General features: G+C 45.2%; 2 protein-coding genes across 4 annotated transcripts in view; one reads left to right on the top strand and one right to left on the bottom strand.

Annotated features, from left to right (window-relative positions):
* Nucleotides 1–7,104: 7,104 nt before the first annotated feature.
* On the top strand, nucleotides 7,105–7,558 carry LOC121721671 (cardiac phospholamban-like). Its single transcript, XM_042108576.1, has one exon. The coding sequence runs from the start codon at nucleotides 7,105–7,107 to the stop codon at nucleotides 7,261–7,263; it is 159 nt and encodes a 52-aa protein (XP_041964510.1). The 3' UTR covers nucleotides 7,264–7,558.
* Nucleotides 7,559–8,228: 670 nt separating this feature from the next.
* fam184aa (family with sequence similarity 184 member Aa) overlaps nucleotides 8,229–17,500 on the bottom strand; it is a 37,439-nt gene continuing 28,167 nt past the window's right edge. For 2 of the 3 annotated variants that reach the window (XM_042108573.1, XM_042108574.1), the window contains exons 14-17: nucleotides 15,891–16,037; nucleotides 12,341–12,458; nucleotides 11,650–11,754; nucleotides 8,229–8,754 (exon numbers count right to left, since the gene is read on the bottom strand). In XM_042108573.1, coding sequence (XP_041964507.1) covers nucleotides 8,746–8,754; nucleotides 11,650–11,754; nucleotides 12,341–12,458; nucleotides 15,891–16,037 — 379 coding nt within the window. In that variant the 3' untranslated portion in view covers nucleotides 8,229–8,745. The other variant, XM_042108575.1, reaches the window with a different exon arrangement.

The following is a 17,500-nucleotide window of genomic DNA, read 5'->3' as shown; positions in this document are numbered from 1 at the left end:
CACACACTCTCTCTCTCTCTCCCACAAGCACAGACACACATGCACACACACTCTCTCTCTCTCCCACAAGCACAGAAACACATGCACACATAGATAGACACTCATCTGTACACGCAAACACATGTTTATATCCACATTAAATACAGAGCCACATACACCCAAACACACACACAGACATATACAAACTCTCTCTCTCTCTCCCCCCCCCCCCCCCCCCACACACACGCACACATGTACTTACTGAGCTCACCATCCTGGAAGCCTTAGACACCTTGTGTGCATATAGTGTAGTGTGTCATTGCGGCTTGTCTGCCAGGCCAGCCACTCTCTGTATCCTGTGGAAAACACACACCTTCTGCCCCAGTCCGGCTGTGGTCAGCTCATCATCATTTATAACCCAGAGCTGTTGACAGGACGGATACAGCAGCTCCACTGTGTTATTCTGACCAGTAGGGGGCACTTGTTTCATTCCAGGGTGAGATGAGAATGCGTTTCAATGGGGCAGGCATAATTGGGCTACACAATTCCACATCATTTAAATCAAGGGACAAATTGAAAAAGAAGTAGCAAGAGAAAATGCATTGTCTGCCAGTCAAGAGCTGACAGCTGCCTTCAAGTGAATGTAACTGTTTCCAAATGCCACACTTGAAATAAATACCCTCGTCTCCACTACACCTCAGGCAAGACATGGTACCGAGCAAGCCAGTGCAGCAGGGAGGAGACAGGGCAAGTAGAAGAGACGGAGAGAGACAGAATAAGAGTGTCAGGGAGTGAGAGAGAGAGAGAGAGAGAAGAAAGAAAACATGGCAGTGTGTCAGAAAGAAAAGTGTGTGTGTGTGTGTGTGTGGGGCGGGGGGGGGGGGGGATGAGAAAGACAGAGGGATGTCAGAGAGAGCGAGAAGCAGAGATGGAGAGATGAGTGTGTGAAAAGAGAGAGAGAGAGAGAGAGCAGAGAAGGAAAGCAGCATAGCGGAGATGGTGAGATGACTTATCAGGAGATAGAAAGACGGGGTTGTGAGAGGGAAAGAGAGAGAGAGAAAGAGTAGGGGACTAACAGTGAGTGAGTGGGGTGTGAAAGAGAGAGAGGGAGAGAGAGAGAGGCAACACTGTACTTACAGTCATGCAAATAAAGCAATCTTGAATTGAATTGAATTGAATTGAGAGAGTAGGGGCTAACAGTGAGTGAGTGTGGTTTGAAAGAGAGAGAGAGAGGAGAGAGAGGGAGAGAGGGAGAGAGTAGGGGGCTAACAGTGAGTGAGTGTGGTTTGAAAGAGAGAGAGAGAGAGAGAGAGAGAGAGAGAGAGGGAGAGAGTAGGGGGCTAACAGTGAGTGAGTGTGGTTTGAAAGAGAGAGAGAGAGAGAGGGAGAGAGGGAGAGAGGGAGAGGGAGAGAGGGAGAGAGTAGGGGCTAACAGTGAGTGAGTGTGGTTTGAAAGAGAGAGAGGAGAGAGAGGGAGAGAGGGAGAGAGTAGGGGCTAACAGTGAGTGAGTGTGGTTTGAAAGAGAGAGAGAGAGGAGAGAGAGGGAGAGAGGGAGAGAGTAGGGGGCTAACAGTGAGTGAGTGTGGTTTGAAAGAGAGAGAGAGAGGAGAGAGAGGGAGAGAGGGAGAGAGTAGGGGGCTAACAGTGAGTGAGTGGGGCATGTGGCAGAGTGGGAGTGCAGAGGGGAAAAGCCTGTGGGGCATGTGGGGCTTAGCAGGGCCATGTGTGCTGGCGCGTGTCATTAGTCCGTCACCTCCTTGACCACTCGCCTGCGCTCATTACAAAACCCCACCGCCGTCGCCAACGCGGCCGCTACTGGGGCTTAGCCCACGGCATGCCACACTTGTGCCCGCGCTGAGCTGGGACACAGCAAGAGCCCAGACTGCCTGCCACCAGCAGCCTGTGATGCCACAGCCAGGACAAACACTCTCTCTCTCTCTCTCTCACGCGCGCGCGCACACACACACACACACACACACACACACACACACACACACACACACACACACACACACACACACACACACACATATATCACTGTAACACTCAGAGCAAGCAATGCATACAGGCAGGCACACACACACACACACACACACGCACACACACACACACACACAGGAAACACACAATTTTACTCTCCATAAATATGTATAATGAGGTGAAATAAGACACACACAAGCAAAAACTTCAGTCAGACACACAACATAACACCGCCAGATCAGGCTTGCCCAAATAGCCCCTTAATCATCATGCTGCATGAAATAACCTTTTCTGTCTGTATGCCAACATGACCCTGTGAAAATCTCACAGCTGTTACGTCAGAATTACATCCAATTGTAATCACAAACCTTTCATGTGATCGATGATGACAGTGCACATCAGGTTCCAATGATCCATTTCCTTGTTACAGTATAGAGCCTTTCAATCGGTTCCTAGAGGGTTTTTGGTTGAAACGTTTAAAACCAACGTGGATACTTTGAAATTAAAATGAATCAGACTTTGGCATAATGCTTTACAAAATGTCAAACTTGGTTTATTTTTTTTTACATTTTTGTTTGTCCCCAAGTTAATTACCATTAGCTCAATGCTGCTCTTCCTTGTTTCCTCATGATTAGCAAATGAGTCTTTTGCTTGATTATCATTAACCCAAATGCAATGGTTGGTGGATTAACAAAAGGTCTTCTGTCCAGATTCTTCAATGGAGGAGAGCCTCTACCCCCGTGCATTCTCCCTCAACTTGAGCCCTGAGGCCTCACTCAGGTATTTACCAGCTGCTGGGTTCCTCTAGTGGTCATCCCACCTTCCTGTTGAGGAGATTATGCTGGCGTCTTCAGGGATTAGTCTTGAGAGGCAGCATTCTGCAGTAAACTAACTGGAGCCGAGCCGAGGGGGACTGAACTGACTCACTGTGTTGTTATACACATGTGTAGCAAAACTACATCTCCCATAATGCACTGGGTTTGTAGGAAAGTAGATGATGGGGGCGATTCAGAACTACCATCAGAAACCCACCCCAACCGCATAATTTATCTAAAAGCTTTAGACAGTATAACACTCATCACCTTGTAAGATCATACCCAGAGTGTCAGAGCTTAGAGGGGGGTGAGGTGTGTGTGTGTGTGTGTGTGTGGGGGGGGGGGGGGGGGGGGTCTGTGATTCAACACTATGTGGCCATACAGGAGGGCGCCATGACAGCAGCAAATCAAGCGCTTGCTGTGGTCCGCCTTTTCCCTTCCAGCACAGGAGAGGGGAATCGGATTAAGTAGCAAACAGATGATTAAGGATTAATACTGGCCCCTTGAAACCACTGCCTCCGTGTATGATACTGTCTGCTCAGAGTCATGGCCTCTCGCTTGCATTTAAAACAACAACAACAACAACAACAACAACAGTCACTGATGTTTCCACACGTGATCACATCAAACACGTGACGCCTTAACAGACTAGATGAGTGCTAAAGGAGATACAGTGAGACGTATCTCCATCAATACTTCTTTTCTATAAGGGAAGTGTTGCTGCAGTCTTTCTATTTAGGGCCAGTGATGTGGGAAGAGGCTGCTATCGGTCATCAGGCCCTCCTCCACGAGTGGAGTGTCATCATAACAAACATGTGGCTGATAAAGGCTGAGGGCTTCTGAGCGCTGTCACGTCCTGTCATGTCCCGTACCGTCACACTGCACTGCTGTCAGGTGGCCTTGGGACTGCGGTGTCTCTGCTACCCACACAATACAGGACAGGACAAACACACACACATACACAGAGGTATACACATTTGCATACATAAATCATAAATCTAAGAAACAGACACTGAAGTTGAAACACACACACACACACACACACCCCTCCTCCATAAGCCACTGTTGGTTCTCCCCACCCCCTGGTATTGTGCCATAAACTTTGTAGCATTTACTGAAGCGGGACTGGAGACAGACGGTCAGCATCACTCAGAGCCGTTCCTCAGCTGCGCCCTGGAGAGCTAGCCCTCGTCCTCAAGGTAAGGAGAGCGGCATTTCAACCAAATGGTTTAAAAGTCAGTATATTATGTTCCCGCCATCACGTGGCATTATTGAGTGAGAAATATGTATAGAAGGAATTTGTTTTGATTGACAGATAATATGAAATTATCCTTCTCCCTGAACAGCCTTGCCAGTAAAACAGGTGGCGTTCCATGGAAATCCTACTATCGTCCTATTCTCAGTGGCTAACGAGTGTAGCTTCACTCTGAGTGGTCTTTATCCTTCTGCTTTCAGCACTGACAGCCCAAATGTCAGTCAATGCAAAGCAGGCTTGTTAGAATGGAGGAGTCTTAGCAGACCTTTATGACCACCATGTGCTTGGCAAGGGGAGCTCATATTTGAATTGTGTGCTGCTACCTGCCCCTCACATTCAAACAGGGCTGTTTGGAACAGGCCTTGTTTACAGGCAGCGCAGCTGATAAGCACTGCTTTTTATCTGCTGTTTTTATGCATTATAAATGGGCTCCCCGTAGTGCAGTGTGCTGTAGACTAGTGTATCTGTGTGTGTGTGTGTGTGTGTGTGTGTGTGTGTGTGTGTGTAGTGTAATCCAGGAGCTGTTAGAGTCTGTGGTTGTGTGTGTTCACGGTTGTTCAGGCAGGATAATGATCCCGTGTGTTCTTTTTCATGCAAGTTCAGCTTTTCTGTCTCACCGAGTGCCACATTACAGACAAACACCAACAACAATCTGGAAATGAACCTAAAGACTCAGACCTGCCGAGATGAATTCTCAGAAACAGCTGAGCTGAAAAAGCCCTCCACTGGCTTACGTAAAAGGAACTCAGAAACCCATAGCATAATTGCACAGTTGTTGAAAAGTAAATTCTTCATGAAACTGCCATGATTCTGTTAACAAATGTTAAAAAAGAATGTAATACTACACTGTAGACTTGGCCATTCTTTGGGAAATGTGTGGAATGGCATGTGTGAGGAGTCTGAGGACTTCTTCAGCCATTTATCAGTTGACATATCTGTATCATTATGTTTCATCTCCTTATCGTTTACTCATTACTCACATTCAATTAGTCCAGTTTTGCTATGCCAAAAAAAAAACATCACACTCGAAGACCATTATTTCAAATCAAGGTATTTTTTAAATTAGGAAATTGTTTTAAGTGGAGCTTTGAGCTTGAATTCAAGTTTGAAGAATATTATAGTAAAATATTGTAGAAGCCAATCCTACAGTAAATGTGAAACAATTTAAAACACACAAGTGCATTTCACTCTGAGGAGATCTTAGGGACAGTCGCTGTGACGACGCGTATGTCAACCTCTGTTATCACACCTCTCTCATGGGACGAGCAGATTTAGCTGCTGCCAGAGGGCCCAAAGAGCCGCGATATAAAGCGCTCCCACCTCACTGAGTGCTTACAAGCTCTATCTATGGCTCCACAACACCACTACAGAGAAGCACAAGAGGCTCCACAGAATCCCGATAACATGAAAGAATCTCCCAGAAATAGAAGATGAGGGAAGAGCGCGCGCAGCAAGACAAAAGCACATCTAATTTTATTAGAATGCTTAATAGAAGCTTTTACAGTTTTTTCTGAATGCTTAAACACATTTTTTGTAACTATGACTTTTTTTGCAAAACTCTACACACAAATGGCAAAACCACTCACTGAGTTCGCAAAACTAAAAGCACAAACACTGCTTTGCACTCAGTTTGCAATTTTGTAACACACACTTTGCACAACTGTAGGCACAATGGCTATTATTTACACTATTTTGCCAACTCTCTGGCACACTTTCTCATGTGAAAACTGTTTTAGATAATTAGTTCACTTTGCAATCAGCCTAAGCACTATAAATAAGCCACAGGTAATGTACAATGGGTATGATGGAGTGAGCAGGAAGAGTGAGAAGAGAAAAAAACAGACAAAAAAACAGTCTACATGTGGGGATATTGTCATGTCAGGCCTGGATACGTCATTCCAGAATATATTTTTCCCGGTGCCTGTGATGTAGACAGAATTTTGAGAGAGACGACCCGATGTAGACTGATTTGTTTTGTCTCAGTGAAATGCTATTTTGTGTTTTGACTTGGAAAAACACACTTGTGTTTGTTTTGATGTGTGTAAATAAACACTAATACTTGAAGTTGGGATCCCTGTATGTTTACAGAACTATGACAAAAGTATGACCTCAAACTGACATAGTCTACCTTGTGCACAGAGAAAGCAAAAGCCAGATGTGTTTTTTATTCATACCATCAGTGTGTTGTTGGCACATTGTGTGCTTACTATTGTGATGGCTTGTGTTTACTGTTAGATACAAAAACACCATTTTTACGAAGGTGTGAAGAGTTAAGCAAGGTGTGTTAGCTTTTGCAAGAGAACTACAATGTTTTGCTGATTGGGTGAGAGGTTTTGCCATTTGTGTGTAGAGTTTTGCAAAAAAAGCCATAGTTACAAAAAATGTGCTTAAGCAATCAGAAAAAACTGTAATAGAAGGCTTTGCTATGTTCTATTTCATGTTATAAGGCGTGTGATATCTCTAAATATGCATTATTACATTTATTTTTCTTTTAGAGGAGGGTTTTGATGCAGGCTAGAGAGTGTATGACCATGAAACATTTTGCTGTTGCCTGTGCAATTTAATGACTAGCTGTTCAATATTTGTACTTGTGAAGTCTGGGCCATTATATGTTCATCCATCCCCATTGCTAAATGTTTGCTGATGATCCCTGTGGCTTGTCTTTGAACTTGGGCTGTGGAGTATTAAATATCACTGCAGTGATTTACACTTCAAATAGATCTAGTTACACCATTATGTGCTTGTTAAATCATGTATGAGTTAAAAGTTAAAAAATATTCAAACCAAAATTTCCCTTACACAAAGGTATACAGTGAATTATGTGGTAGTGAAGAAATAATAATAACAAATATTTTGTATTGTATTGTGATACAACTGCTTAAATTTGGTCAATTCTTTTTTTATTTTTTTATTTCTGTTAAGTTCCAAGGCAGCTGGCACATCACCACCAAAATAACATCACCTCATTTGGAATTCACTGGCCGTTTCTACAGTGGCCTCCCATCACCACTAGTCGGAGCCCTTGAGCCAGCCACGACCACCAGCACTGCACGCCAGAGCGACAGAGAGAGAGAATGGAGAGAGTGCAGCACATGACGCGCTCTGCAATCCGCAGGGCGTCCAACATCGAGATCAACCCACAGACCAAGCGCAACCTCCAGGAGCTGTTTGTCAACTTCTCCCTCATCCTCATCTGCCTACTGCTCATATACATTATCGTGCTGCTCATGTGACGCCGCGTTGTCATGGTGACACGTGCGCTTCCAGGTCAAATGAAAACATCAAGGCAGGGCATCGTTTGGAACGGAGGCAAAACATGCAGCGAGTGTCTGTGTGTGTGTGAGAGCTTGGTGGGAAGGGAGGAGAGAGGGGGGTGGGGGGTTGTCTGACCTAGCAACAGAGAATTTGAAGTTGAGATTTTTTTTTTCATCAGGGATAGAGAACACTGATAATTCACCATGAAATTTGCTTCACTGAGAGATAGTTAATGAAAAAATGCACATTGTCTGAAATAAATGACGTGGGGTGTTTCTGCACAGTGTCTGAAATAAATGACGTGGGGTGTTTCTGTATTTCTGTAAAGTGAGCACATTCCATCACATCACAGTAGAAATTATAACGAGAGGGAGGAATTATTTTCCATACCAAACAAAAAAGACATCATACAACCATCAGCTGCAGGCACTTTGTCTGTGACCATCTTAACTCCTGAGCTTCTCCAGCTTGGAAAGATTGTTCTGTACTTTTTTACAACCTCAAAGGTGGAATAAACGATACTTGTGGTATGTGCATCCGATTTTAAAGTCAAAACATCAAACGCTGTCCTGTCACTGTCCTGTGTTGAGTCTCTCAATGATGTGAGTTGGGAGGTGGTGGGGAGGTGGCCCCCGACTGAGTATGATCTCCCGCATCACCTGCACTTGTGGTCATCCGTGGGCGAGTCTTACGTAACCCAAGTGAAGTGACGTGAGGTGACCAGACAAATGCACCGGTGTCTCATCACTCACACGTACCCATCACCGACACATCTATAATGAAAACGTACCCATCACCGACACATCTATAATGAAAACGTACCCATCACGACACATCTATAATGAAAACGTACCCATCACCGACACATCTATAATGAAAACGTACCCATCACGACACATCTATAATGAAAACGTTTAAGAAGCACTGTACAGTACAAAGGAAAGTCTGACCAGGTTTTTATTACTCATAACAGACAGAGGATTATTATAAATATATATTTATATATAGTGCAATTTGTTCAAAAACTGGCAAGACATTGTTTACATTAAACAGTAATGGTCCATTAAATCAAATGCAGTCCAATCAACATTTATTATACGGACACCTCGTATGCCGGGTGTCAACAGAAATACGCATGTTTATGACAAAGCGTTTCATTGTATTACAAAAAGGGGGGATGTGCATTACTTGCTCTTGATATTGCATAAAATCAGAAATTAAAACAAAACAAAACAAAAAGAAATAAAATCACAGTGAATGGCACACTGAGTGATGGTGCTTATGTGGATATGTGTGTGTGTGTGTGTGTGTGTGTGTTGTTGATGGTTGCTTGGTTGCTTGATTGTTTGTCGTCACATGCGTTTGAGTTGACGGCCGTAATGGAGGGTCAGAAAGAGAAGTATTGAGAGAAGAGCTCAAGCGACTCCGGCTCTTTGAGGGCCACGTCAGGGTCCTCCATTTCACGAGGGCTACACAGAAGAGGGGAGTAAACCAGTAAGAGCACTAACACACACACCACAGAACATCACATCAGCAATATGACACCTGCAAAAAATGATTACAGCTGCTCTTATAACGAAATATCATATGCACTACTTTAAAATATGCACTGATTAAAAATATACACTAATATGATGTGAATTTTTGGGGAAATCCATTTGCATTTAGGTCATTTAAAATGTTATTTTACAATATTTTATAACGCATTAGAATTAGTTCAGAAGAAAGTGGCAGCGGATCAAGCTTGACGGTGAAGCATCTTTGCAAACAAAACAAAACAAACAAACAAAACTAGCGTATATCCTTCAGAATAAGAGAACCTGACAGGTGCCAGTTACAGCACGTCATTCCACTGTGCCACTTAGGGCTGTTTCACACCACATTACGCCTGTGGAATGTCTTCATGTACATTTTGGTGGCCATATGAATAGGGAGAGCATTCAAACTGGCCGCATGAGACAGTGCACTGTTCATAAAGATCAATGAAAATTGGAGCTGCAACAATTCATCAATTAATTCATTATTGACTATGAAAATAATAGTTTTGCAGCCGTTACGCACATGCAACATACTGTATATGGTGTGAAACAGGCCTGAGCCTTCCAAGAGTTCAAATATATCTATATGAAACACCATGCCCCTAAACTGCCCTAAATCAATGTTATCTCTAGTCTCTAATCTCTAGTTTCCAGCTTGGGGAGAGAAATATACAGTATAATGTGCAATATGTCTTCACACTGAAGCAAGAATGACAACCATGGCTTTGCAAAGCTTGCCATGCACAGTTTGAATACAAATAAAACATCATTTAGGCAGGTTACTGCCAGTCATATATTTCCACATAAACTGATGACTATGCAATCTTCATCAAAGTACAGAAGCGCAAATAATAGAAGTCTCAGAACCACTGAGAGTCTGAAGGAAAAAGTGATTTACAGTTTAAAATGATAAATGGCTGGACTATACAGTAATTTACTCTGGAACACACGACTCAACTCAGACCATGAAACGAATGTTCAAGACCCGCAACGTTCACAGAAACATGCACTTCACCAGAGCAAACTGAATGTGGTGACACAGACCATGCTTTTGTTTGCATTCCAATGCCATTAATGAAATATCGAAACAACAGAGATATATTAATGAAATAAACACCAAAATTAGATCATATTTTCAGAGGGCCAAAGTAACTGCTTGATAGAAGAGTGCTCGGTGTGTGGTGTGTAACTAACTCATAAACATGGCATGATAACAATAGAGGTATGCAAGATCATACATGCATATCACTAAGAAAACAAAATGGGAGAAAAAAGTATTTGTGTGTGCTTTTTTTTTCAATTCAGCGACAAGATGCATTGGAAAGTGACAAGCACACCCACATTTCACTGTGGACAAGCACCACTGATTAATCGATTTGTTCTTCATTTTTGAAAATGAAAAGAAATAGAGAGAGAGAGATAAAACAAATAAACCCAAACGGACACTGATTTTTGTTGTTGTTGTTGTTGTTGTTGGTTTGGTTGGATGACTGCTGAAGTACAGAAATAAATGTTTACAGATACAGGAGTGAGACAGTGAGACCAGACCAATGGCAGACAGGGTTCTTGTGCTTTAGGCATGTCTCTTGCCATGGTGCGGCGTGGTGGAGGTGGTGGTGTGCGGACAACAAAGGGTTAACGACGACGACGACGACGACAGTGACGATGACGAGGTGGGGCTCACCTCCGAGTGGCGTCGGGGTCGGGGCCTGTCGGGGGTGTCGCTGGGGCGTGCGCTTTGTTTGTGCGGAGCGGAAGCTGCCGCACTGGGGGGGAGGTAGGGGGGGCACTCTCTAGCCTACGCCCCGCACTCGAACCCCAACCCGAGCACAAGCCCCCCTCGGCTTCCACAACACTTAGGTTTGGAGAGCTGACGAACGGGCTTGCGGACTTTTTACCTTTTTGCTACATCGAAAAAGGACACAAACAAAAATGTTTCGGGAGGACTACTGTGAGTGAGCACTGGCTAATTAGAATTTTTGTTTTGTTTAATTATCATTATTATTAGTTTAAAACCTTTCACTCTAAAAGAATTGAACCAAATGAGCAATCACCAGAGGCAAAGTAACTGAAATTGTTAGTGACAAATAATGGCTTGGAAAGCAAAGTAGATTCTCATGAACCTAAACATGGACAAATAATAACCACAAACAATGAAACACATACATACACACACACACACACACATACATATATACATACAAACATACAGCTTACATTGCAACAACAGAACAAAATCAAAGGTAGAGTTAGATGACCCCTAGGGGCAAACGTAAAGGAAAGTCATGCAGAAGAGGCCCATTCCATTGTACTAGGGCTGGATGCATAGGCAGGTCCAAAGGACACCTTTCCCATTATGCAAAAGCGTTTCGTTTCTCACTAAAGAGAAGTCTGATTATACATCCTGATAATAATACAGACAGACCTGTTTGTGTGTGTGTTTGTGTGTGTGTGTGTGTGTATGTGTGTGAGAGAGTGTGTGAGAGAGAGAGGGATAGAGAGACAGAGAGAGGGTGAGAGTGTCTGTGTGTGCTTGTGTGCCTGTGTGTATGTGTGTGTGTGTGTGTGTGTGTGTGTGTGTGTGTGTGTGTGTGTGTGTGTGTGTGTGTGTGTGTGTGTGTGTGTGTGTGTGTGTGTATGTGTTTGTAAGCGTGCATTGACCCTGTGTAACAACATTTTTGAAGTGTTTAAATGGGACCAATGACAAACTCAGCAATGCTGATTCACAGTAAGCGAGTGAGTGGCCGAGTGAGCGAGTGAGAGGCTGTGTGTGTGTATGTGTGTGTGTGTGTGTGTGTGTGTGTGTGTGTGTTTGTGTGGCCTTACCTTAATGAGAGGGTTTATCACGCCCACGTTGGGGCTGGCGTTGAACACTTTATTAAAGCCTGTCTCTCTGTTCACCAGCTCCAACTGATAAAACTTCTTATCATCCTGTACATGAAGACACAAGACGACACCCAATCAAATAAAGCAAAATACAGTTCACACACACACACACGCGCACACATACACACACACACACAGACGACACTGAGGACAACAATAGAGATAGCTCTGCAGCACAGGCAATACACAAATTACATTTATTATCATTTCCAAAATGAAATTATCTTGAGTGATCGTGCTTGACTTTCATGCTCCACTGACCTACTTCCACAAGAGCAAAGGAAAGAGCACTGAAGTGGGCCAAGTAAGTGGACTTCAACCGAGCTACTTTTATTGGGGGTATTATGTTTTGGGTTCTTGGGAGAGGATAAATAAATAATGTGTCAAAATAATGGTTTAAAAGTGGCTTTTAACAAGTGCGTGGGTTTAGGCCAGATGCATCTGGATTTTGAAAAAAACAGCAAAGCACTCCCATTGGTTTATGTCCTTGTGTAATCACACACACCAATAATCTGTGACCTTACCGGACATTCAGACTCGTACTGTTACTGAAACTGGACCACACTAGACGTAGCTGCGGGCCTGTCCTTGTGCGTTTGATTTGTAAACGGTCTTCAGTTTGAATACCTACTACCAGTTTCTTCACCAGAGTCTCCCTCTCCGCCACCATCTGCCTCAGCTCAGCGATCGCCTGCAGGTCCTCCGGCCGACTCTCGCGGTTCCTGAACTTGTCCTCCGTGCCCTCCAGCCTGGGGAACGCAAATCAGCATCAAGCCGCCACAAGCTCGCCCACAAATCATAGAACCACACACACACACACCACAAGCTCGCCCGCAAATCATAGAACCACACACACACACACACCACAAGCTCGCCCGCAAATCATAGAACCACACACACACACACACCACAAGCTCGCCCGCAAATCATAGAACCACACACACACACACCACAAGCTCGCCCACAAATCATAGAACCACACACACACACACCACAAGCTCACCCACTAATCATAGAACCAAACACACACACACCACAAACTCGCCCACTAATCATAGAACCACACACACACACACCACAAACTCGCCCACAAATCATAGAACCACACACACACACACCACAAACTCGCCCACAAATCATAGAACCACACACACACACACCACAAGCTCGCCCACAAATCATAGAACCACACACACACACCACAAGCTCGCCCACAAATCATAGTACCACACACACACACACCACAAGCTCGCCCACAAATCATAGAACCACACACACACACACCACAAACTCGCCCGCAAATCATAGAACCACACACACACACACCACAAGCTCGCCCGCAAATCATAGAACCACACACACACACACCACAAACTCGCCCACAAATCATAGAACCACACACACACACACCACAAGCTCACCCACTAATCATAGAACCAAACACACACACACCACAAACTCGCCCACTAATCATAGAACCACACACACACACACCACAAACTCGCCCACTAATCATAGAACCACACACACACACACCACAAACACACACACCACAAACTCGCCCACAAATCATAGAACCGCACAAACTGTTATCAATCCGCTGGTATTCAGGCACACACACATACAGTACACACAGGCAGGCAGGCAGACAGACAGACACACACACCACAAACTCACACACACAAATCATGATCAATACATCAATACGCTGGTATTCAGGCACATACCACACACACACACACACACACACACACACACCACAAACTCACACACAAATCATAGAACCACACAAATCATCATCAATCTACTGGTATTCAGGCACATACAACACACACACACACCACAAGCTTACACACACAAATCATATAACCACACAAATCAACAGGCCTTCGGTTTTGGTGTGTTAGTCTAGAATTACTCTAGAATTTACATTTTAAACTAAGGTTCCATTTATTACCATTAATTAAACACAGCAGTAAAGTAATTACTAGGATGCTTAACAGCGTGTAGCATTCATTTTGCTGAAGGGAATGTGAAATATTAAAAAAATGACTCAATCCGAATATTCAAAAGATCTCCGATGGAAAATATCATGCACTAGATGAGATCAAGAAATCATCTCCAGCATTTACAATGCAATCAAGTCTATCCTTAACTTTATTAATACCGTAATCGATAGTTTATTCAGGTTAAATATAGCATTAAACCTTCATAAAATCTCTTTCTAAGAAAAGTGAAGCAGCGAGTCTTTACCTAATCTCAGCATGAGGTGCGGAGGTGTGTGAGGTGAGGTGTGTGAGGAGAGGAGGTGTGTAAGGTGAGGAGGTGAGGAGGTGTGTAAGGTGAGGTGAGGAGGTGAGGAGGTGAGGAGGTGAGGAGGTGTGTGAGGTGAGGAGGTGAGGAGGTGAGGAGGTGTGCGAGGTGAGGTGAGGAGGTGTGTGAAGTGAGGAGGTGTGTGAGGTGAGGAGGTGTGTGAGGTGAGGTGAGAGGTGTGTGAAGTGAGGAGGTGTGTGAGGTGAAGTGAGGAGGTGTGTGAGGTGCAGAGATGTGTGAGGTGCGGAGGTGTGTGAGGTGAGGTGAGGAGGTGTGTGAAGTGAGGAGGTGTGTGAGGTGAGGAGGTGTGTGAGGTGAGGAGGTGTGTGAGGTGAGGTGAGGAGGTGTGTGAGGTGAGGTGAGGAGGTGAGGAGGTGTGTGAGGTGTGTGAGGTGCGGAGGTGTGTGAGGTGAGGTGAGGAGGTGTGTGAGGTGAGGAGGTGTGTGAGGTGCGGTGGTGTGTGAGGTGAGGTGCGGAGGTGTGTGAGGTGCAGAGGTGTGTGAGGTGAGGTGAGGAGGTGTGTGAGGTGAGGAGGTGTGTGAGGTGAGGAGGTGAGGAGGTGTGTGAGGTGCAGAGGTGTGTGAGGTGAGGTGAGGAGGTGTGTGAGGTGCAGAGGTGTGTGAGGTGAGGTGAGGAGGTGTGTGAGGTGCAGAGGTGTGTGAGGTGAGGTGCGGAGGTGTGTGAGGTGCAGAGGTGTGTGAGGTGAGGTGAGGAGGTGTGTGAGGTGAGGTGCAGAGGTGTGTGAGGTGAGGAGGTGTGTGAGGTGCAGAGGTGTGTGAGGTGAGGTGAGGAGGTGTGTGAGGTGCAGAGGTGTGTGAGGTGAGGTGAGGAGGTGTGTGAGGTGAGGTGCAGAGGTGTGTGAGGTGAGGAGGTGTGTGAGGTGAGGAGGTGTGTGAGGTGCGGAGGTGTGTGAGGTGCAGAGGTGTGTGAGGTGAGGTGAGGAGGTGTGTGAGGTGAGGTGCAGAGGTGTGTGAGGTGAGGAGGTGTGTGAGGTGAGGAGGTGTGTGAGGTGCGGAGGTGTGTGAGGTGCAGAGGTGTGTGAGGTGAGGTGAGGAGGTGTGTGAGGTGAGGTGCAGAGGTGTGTGAGGTGAGGAGGTGTGTGAGGTGAGGAGGTGTGTGAGGTGCGGAGGTGTGTGAGGTGCAGAGGTGTGTGAGGTGAGGTGAGGAGGTGTGTGAGGTGAGGTGCAGAGGTGTGTGAGGTGAGGAGGTGTGTGAGGTGAGGAGGTGTGTGAGGTGCGGAGGTGAGGTGAGGAGGTGTGTGAGGTGAGGTGAGGAGGTGTGTGAGGTGCAGAGGTGTGTGAGGTGAGGTGAGGAGGTGTGTGAGGTGAGGTGCAGAGGTGTGTGAGGTGAGGAGGTGTGTGAGGTGAGGAGGTGCGGAGGTGTGTGAGGTGCAGAGGTGTGTGAGGTGAGGTGAGGAGGTGTGTGAGGTGAGGAGGTGTGTGAGGTGCAGAGGTGTGTGAGGTGAGGTGAGGAGGTGAGGAGGTGTGTGAGGTGCAGAGGTGTGTGAGGTGAGGAGGTGTGTGAGGTGCAGAGGTGTGTGAGGTGAGGTGCAGAGGTGTGTGAGGTGAGGTGAGGAGGTGTGTGAGGTGAGGTGAGGAGGTGTGTGAGGTGAGGTGCGGAGGTGTGTGAGGTGCGGAGGTGTGTGAGGTGAGGTGCAGAGGTGTGTGAGGTGAGGTGAGGAGGTGTGTGAGGTGAGGTGAGGAGGTGTGTGAGGTGAGGTGCGGAGGTGTGTGAGGTGAGGTGCGGAGGTGTGTGAGGTGCAGAGGTGTGTGAGGTGAGGTGCAGAGGTGTGTGAGGTGAGGTGAGGAGGTGTGTGAGGTGAGGTGAGGAGGTGTGTGAGGTGAGGTGCGGAGGTGTGTGGTACTCACAGGATCTGCAGGGCTGAGATCTTGTCCTTGAGCACTTCCTGGGCTTTGTTAAAGTCGGACAGCATGATGTGCTTCTCTCGGTTGTGTGAGGCGCTCATCTCCCCCATATCCCTCTCGTGTCTCTTAGTCAGGTCCTGCTCATGGGCCCTAAACAACAACAACAACAACAACAACAGCTTACATTTATATAGCGTTTTATCAAGGCACACAGAACAACATTATCATTCCTTATCGACTCCATAACAACATTATCATTCCTCATCGTCTCCATAACAACATTATCATTCCTTATCGACTCCATAACAACATTATCATTCCTCATCGTCTCCATAACAACATTGTCATCTGTAGTCAACCCCAGAAGCACTACATTATTATTCATTATCATCTCCTTAGCAGCAATATCTTTAGCCATCATCTCGTTAACCACATTGTCATTCATTATTATCTCTTTAACGATAATATCACTAGTTATCATTTTGATATTTTATAAGCATAACTATTTGTTAGACTCATTAACATGGATTATTTGGTATCATCGGCATGACAGCGTGTGCACAACAACATTACCATTTGTCTCTCTTCTCTATTACAAGAGATGTAAACACGCTTCTCTCTATGTGACAGCTAGTTTATTTATTTGGATTCAGCTTCTGGTCTGCATTAAAGACAGTGTTTAAATGACTTTGCATTTGTTGTGCATTTTGTTGTGTAATCATAAATGTCTCCTTTCTTCATAAAACACACACTGCAGTCTGTGGGTACTGTTCCATTTATTAGAAATGATCCGAATATGTGTATTTCTTTCAGAAGGGCTCCTCCCCGGCCTCCGGAGGGATATTTATATCTTGAGCGGAGTCCTTAGAAGCATCTTTCACAGTCAGAGCTGAGTCATCGTTGTGTCCAGAGGGACGAATGCTTTTTCCCAGCCATATTTAGCTTCTCACACTGCTTTTGGTATCCATGAGCATCTGTATCCACACTGCTTTCAGACGCCTTAACCCTTTTAGCCTCCCTGGTCGTTCCCATCAATCTAGATTACTGTTCATGAATTAGAAATGTCACGACTGATATTCCCCATGTAAGAAATGAAAGTACTCTTACTGTTTTTGTAAGTCGATTAATACCATTCACACTGAAATAAGTCGATTAATACCCTTTGCACCTTCGCAAAAAAAAAGAATTGCAAACTTGTATCAAGTGAAAATTTAATTTGCCAATTGCCTGACATTGACTGATAAGGACTACACACAAGGTTGATACATCGTGTGGTTCATGTTTTTAAATGATTAATCATTATCTTCAGTGTGATTTTACTTCCACATTTCTCTACTTAGTCCAATTCACTGGTTAGCTGCTTCTTTTCTATCCAATCTTTACTGGACAGTGGACACGGCCTGAGGAGTAACTCTATTTGAATGGCAACTCAAAGTCAGAGCAAATGAGTTTTGAGACTTCAGGGCAAACAGCTTGCTGTTGGAGACTGTGTCATTACGAGCAATAATGAAAGTAAGTCGGGGGTCCAATGGCTTTAAGGCGGACCTGAAGCAGATGTAACGGAGGTGAACTGAGCTAGCGTGCTAGTTGCGCGTGTAAATCCTCACACCTCT

This window comes from Alosa sapidissima, chromosome 1 (genome assembly GCF_018492685.1).
Source record: "Alosa sapidissima isolate fAloSap1 chromosome 1, fAloSap1.pri, whole genome shotgun sequence".
Classification (NCBI taxonomy): domain Eukaryota; kingdom Metazoa; phylum Chordata; class Actinopteri; order Clupeiformes; family Clupeidae; genus Alosa; species Alosa sapidissima.
This window is presented reverse-complemented; position numbering and strand designations above follow the sequence as displayed.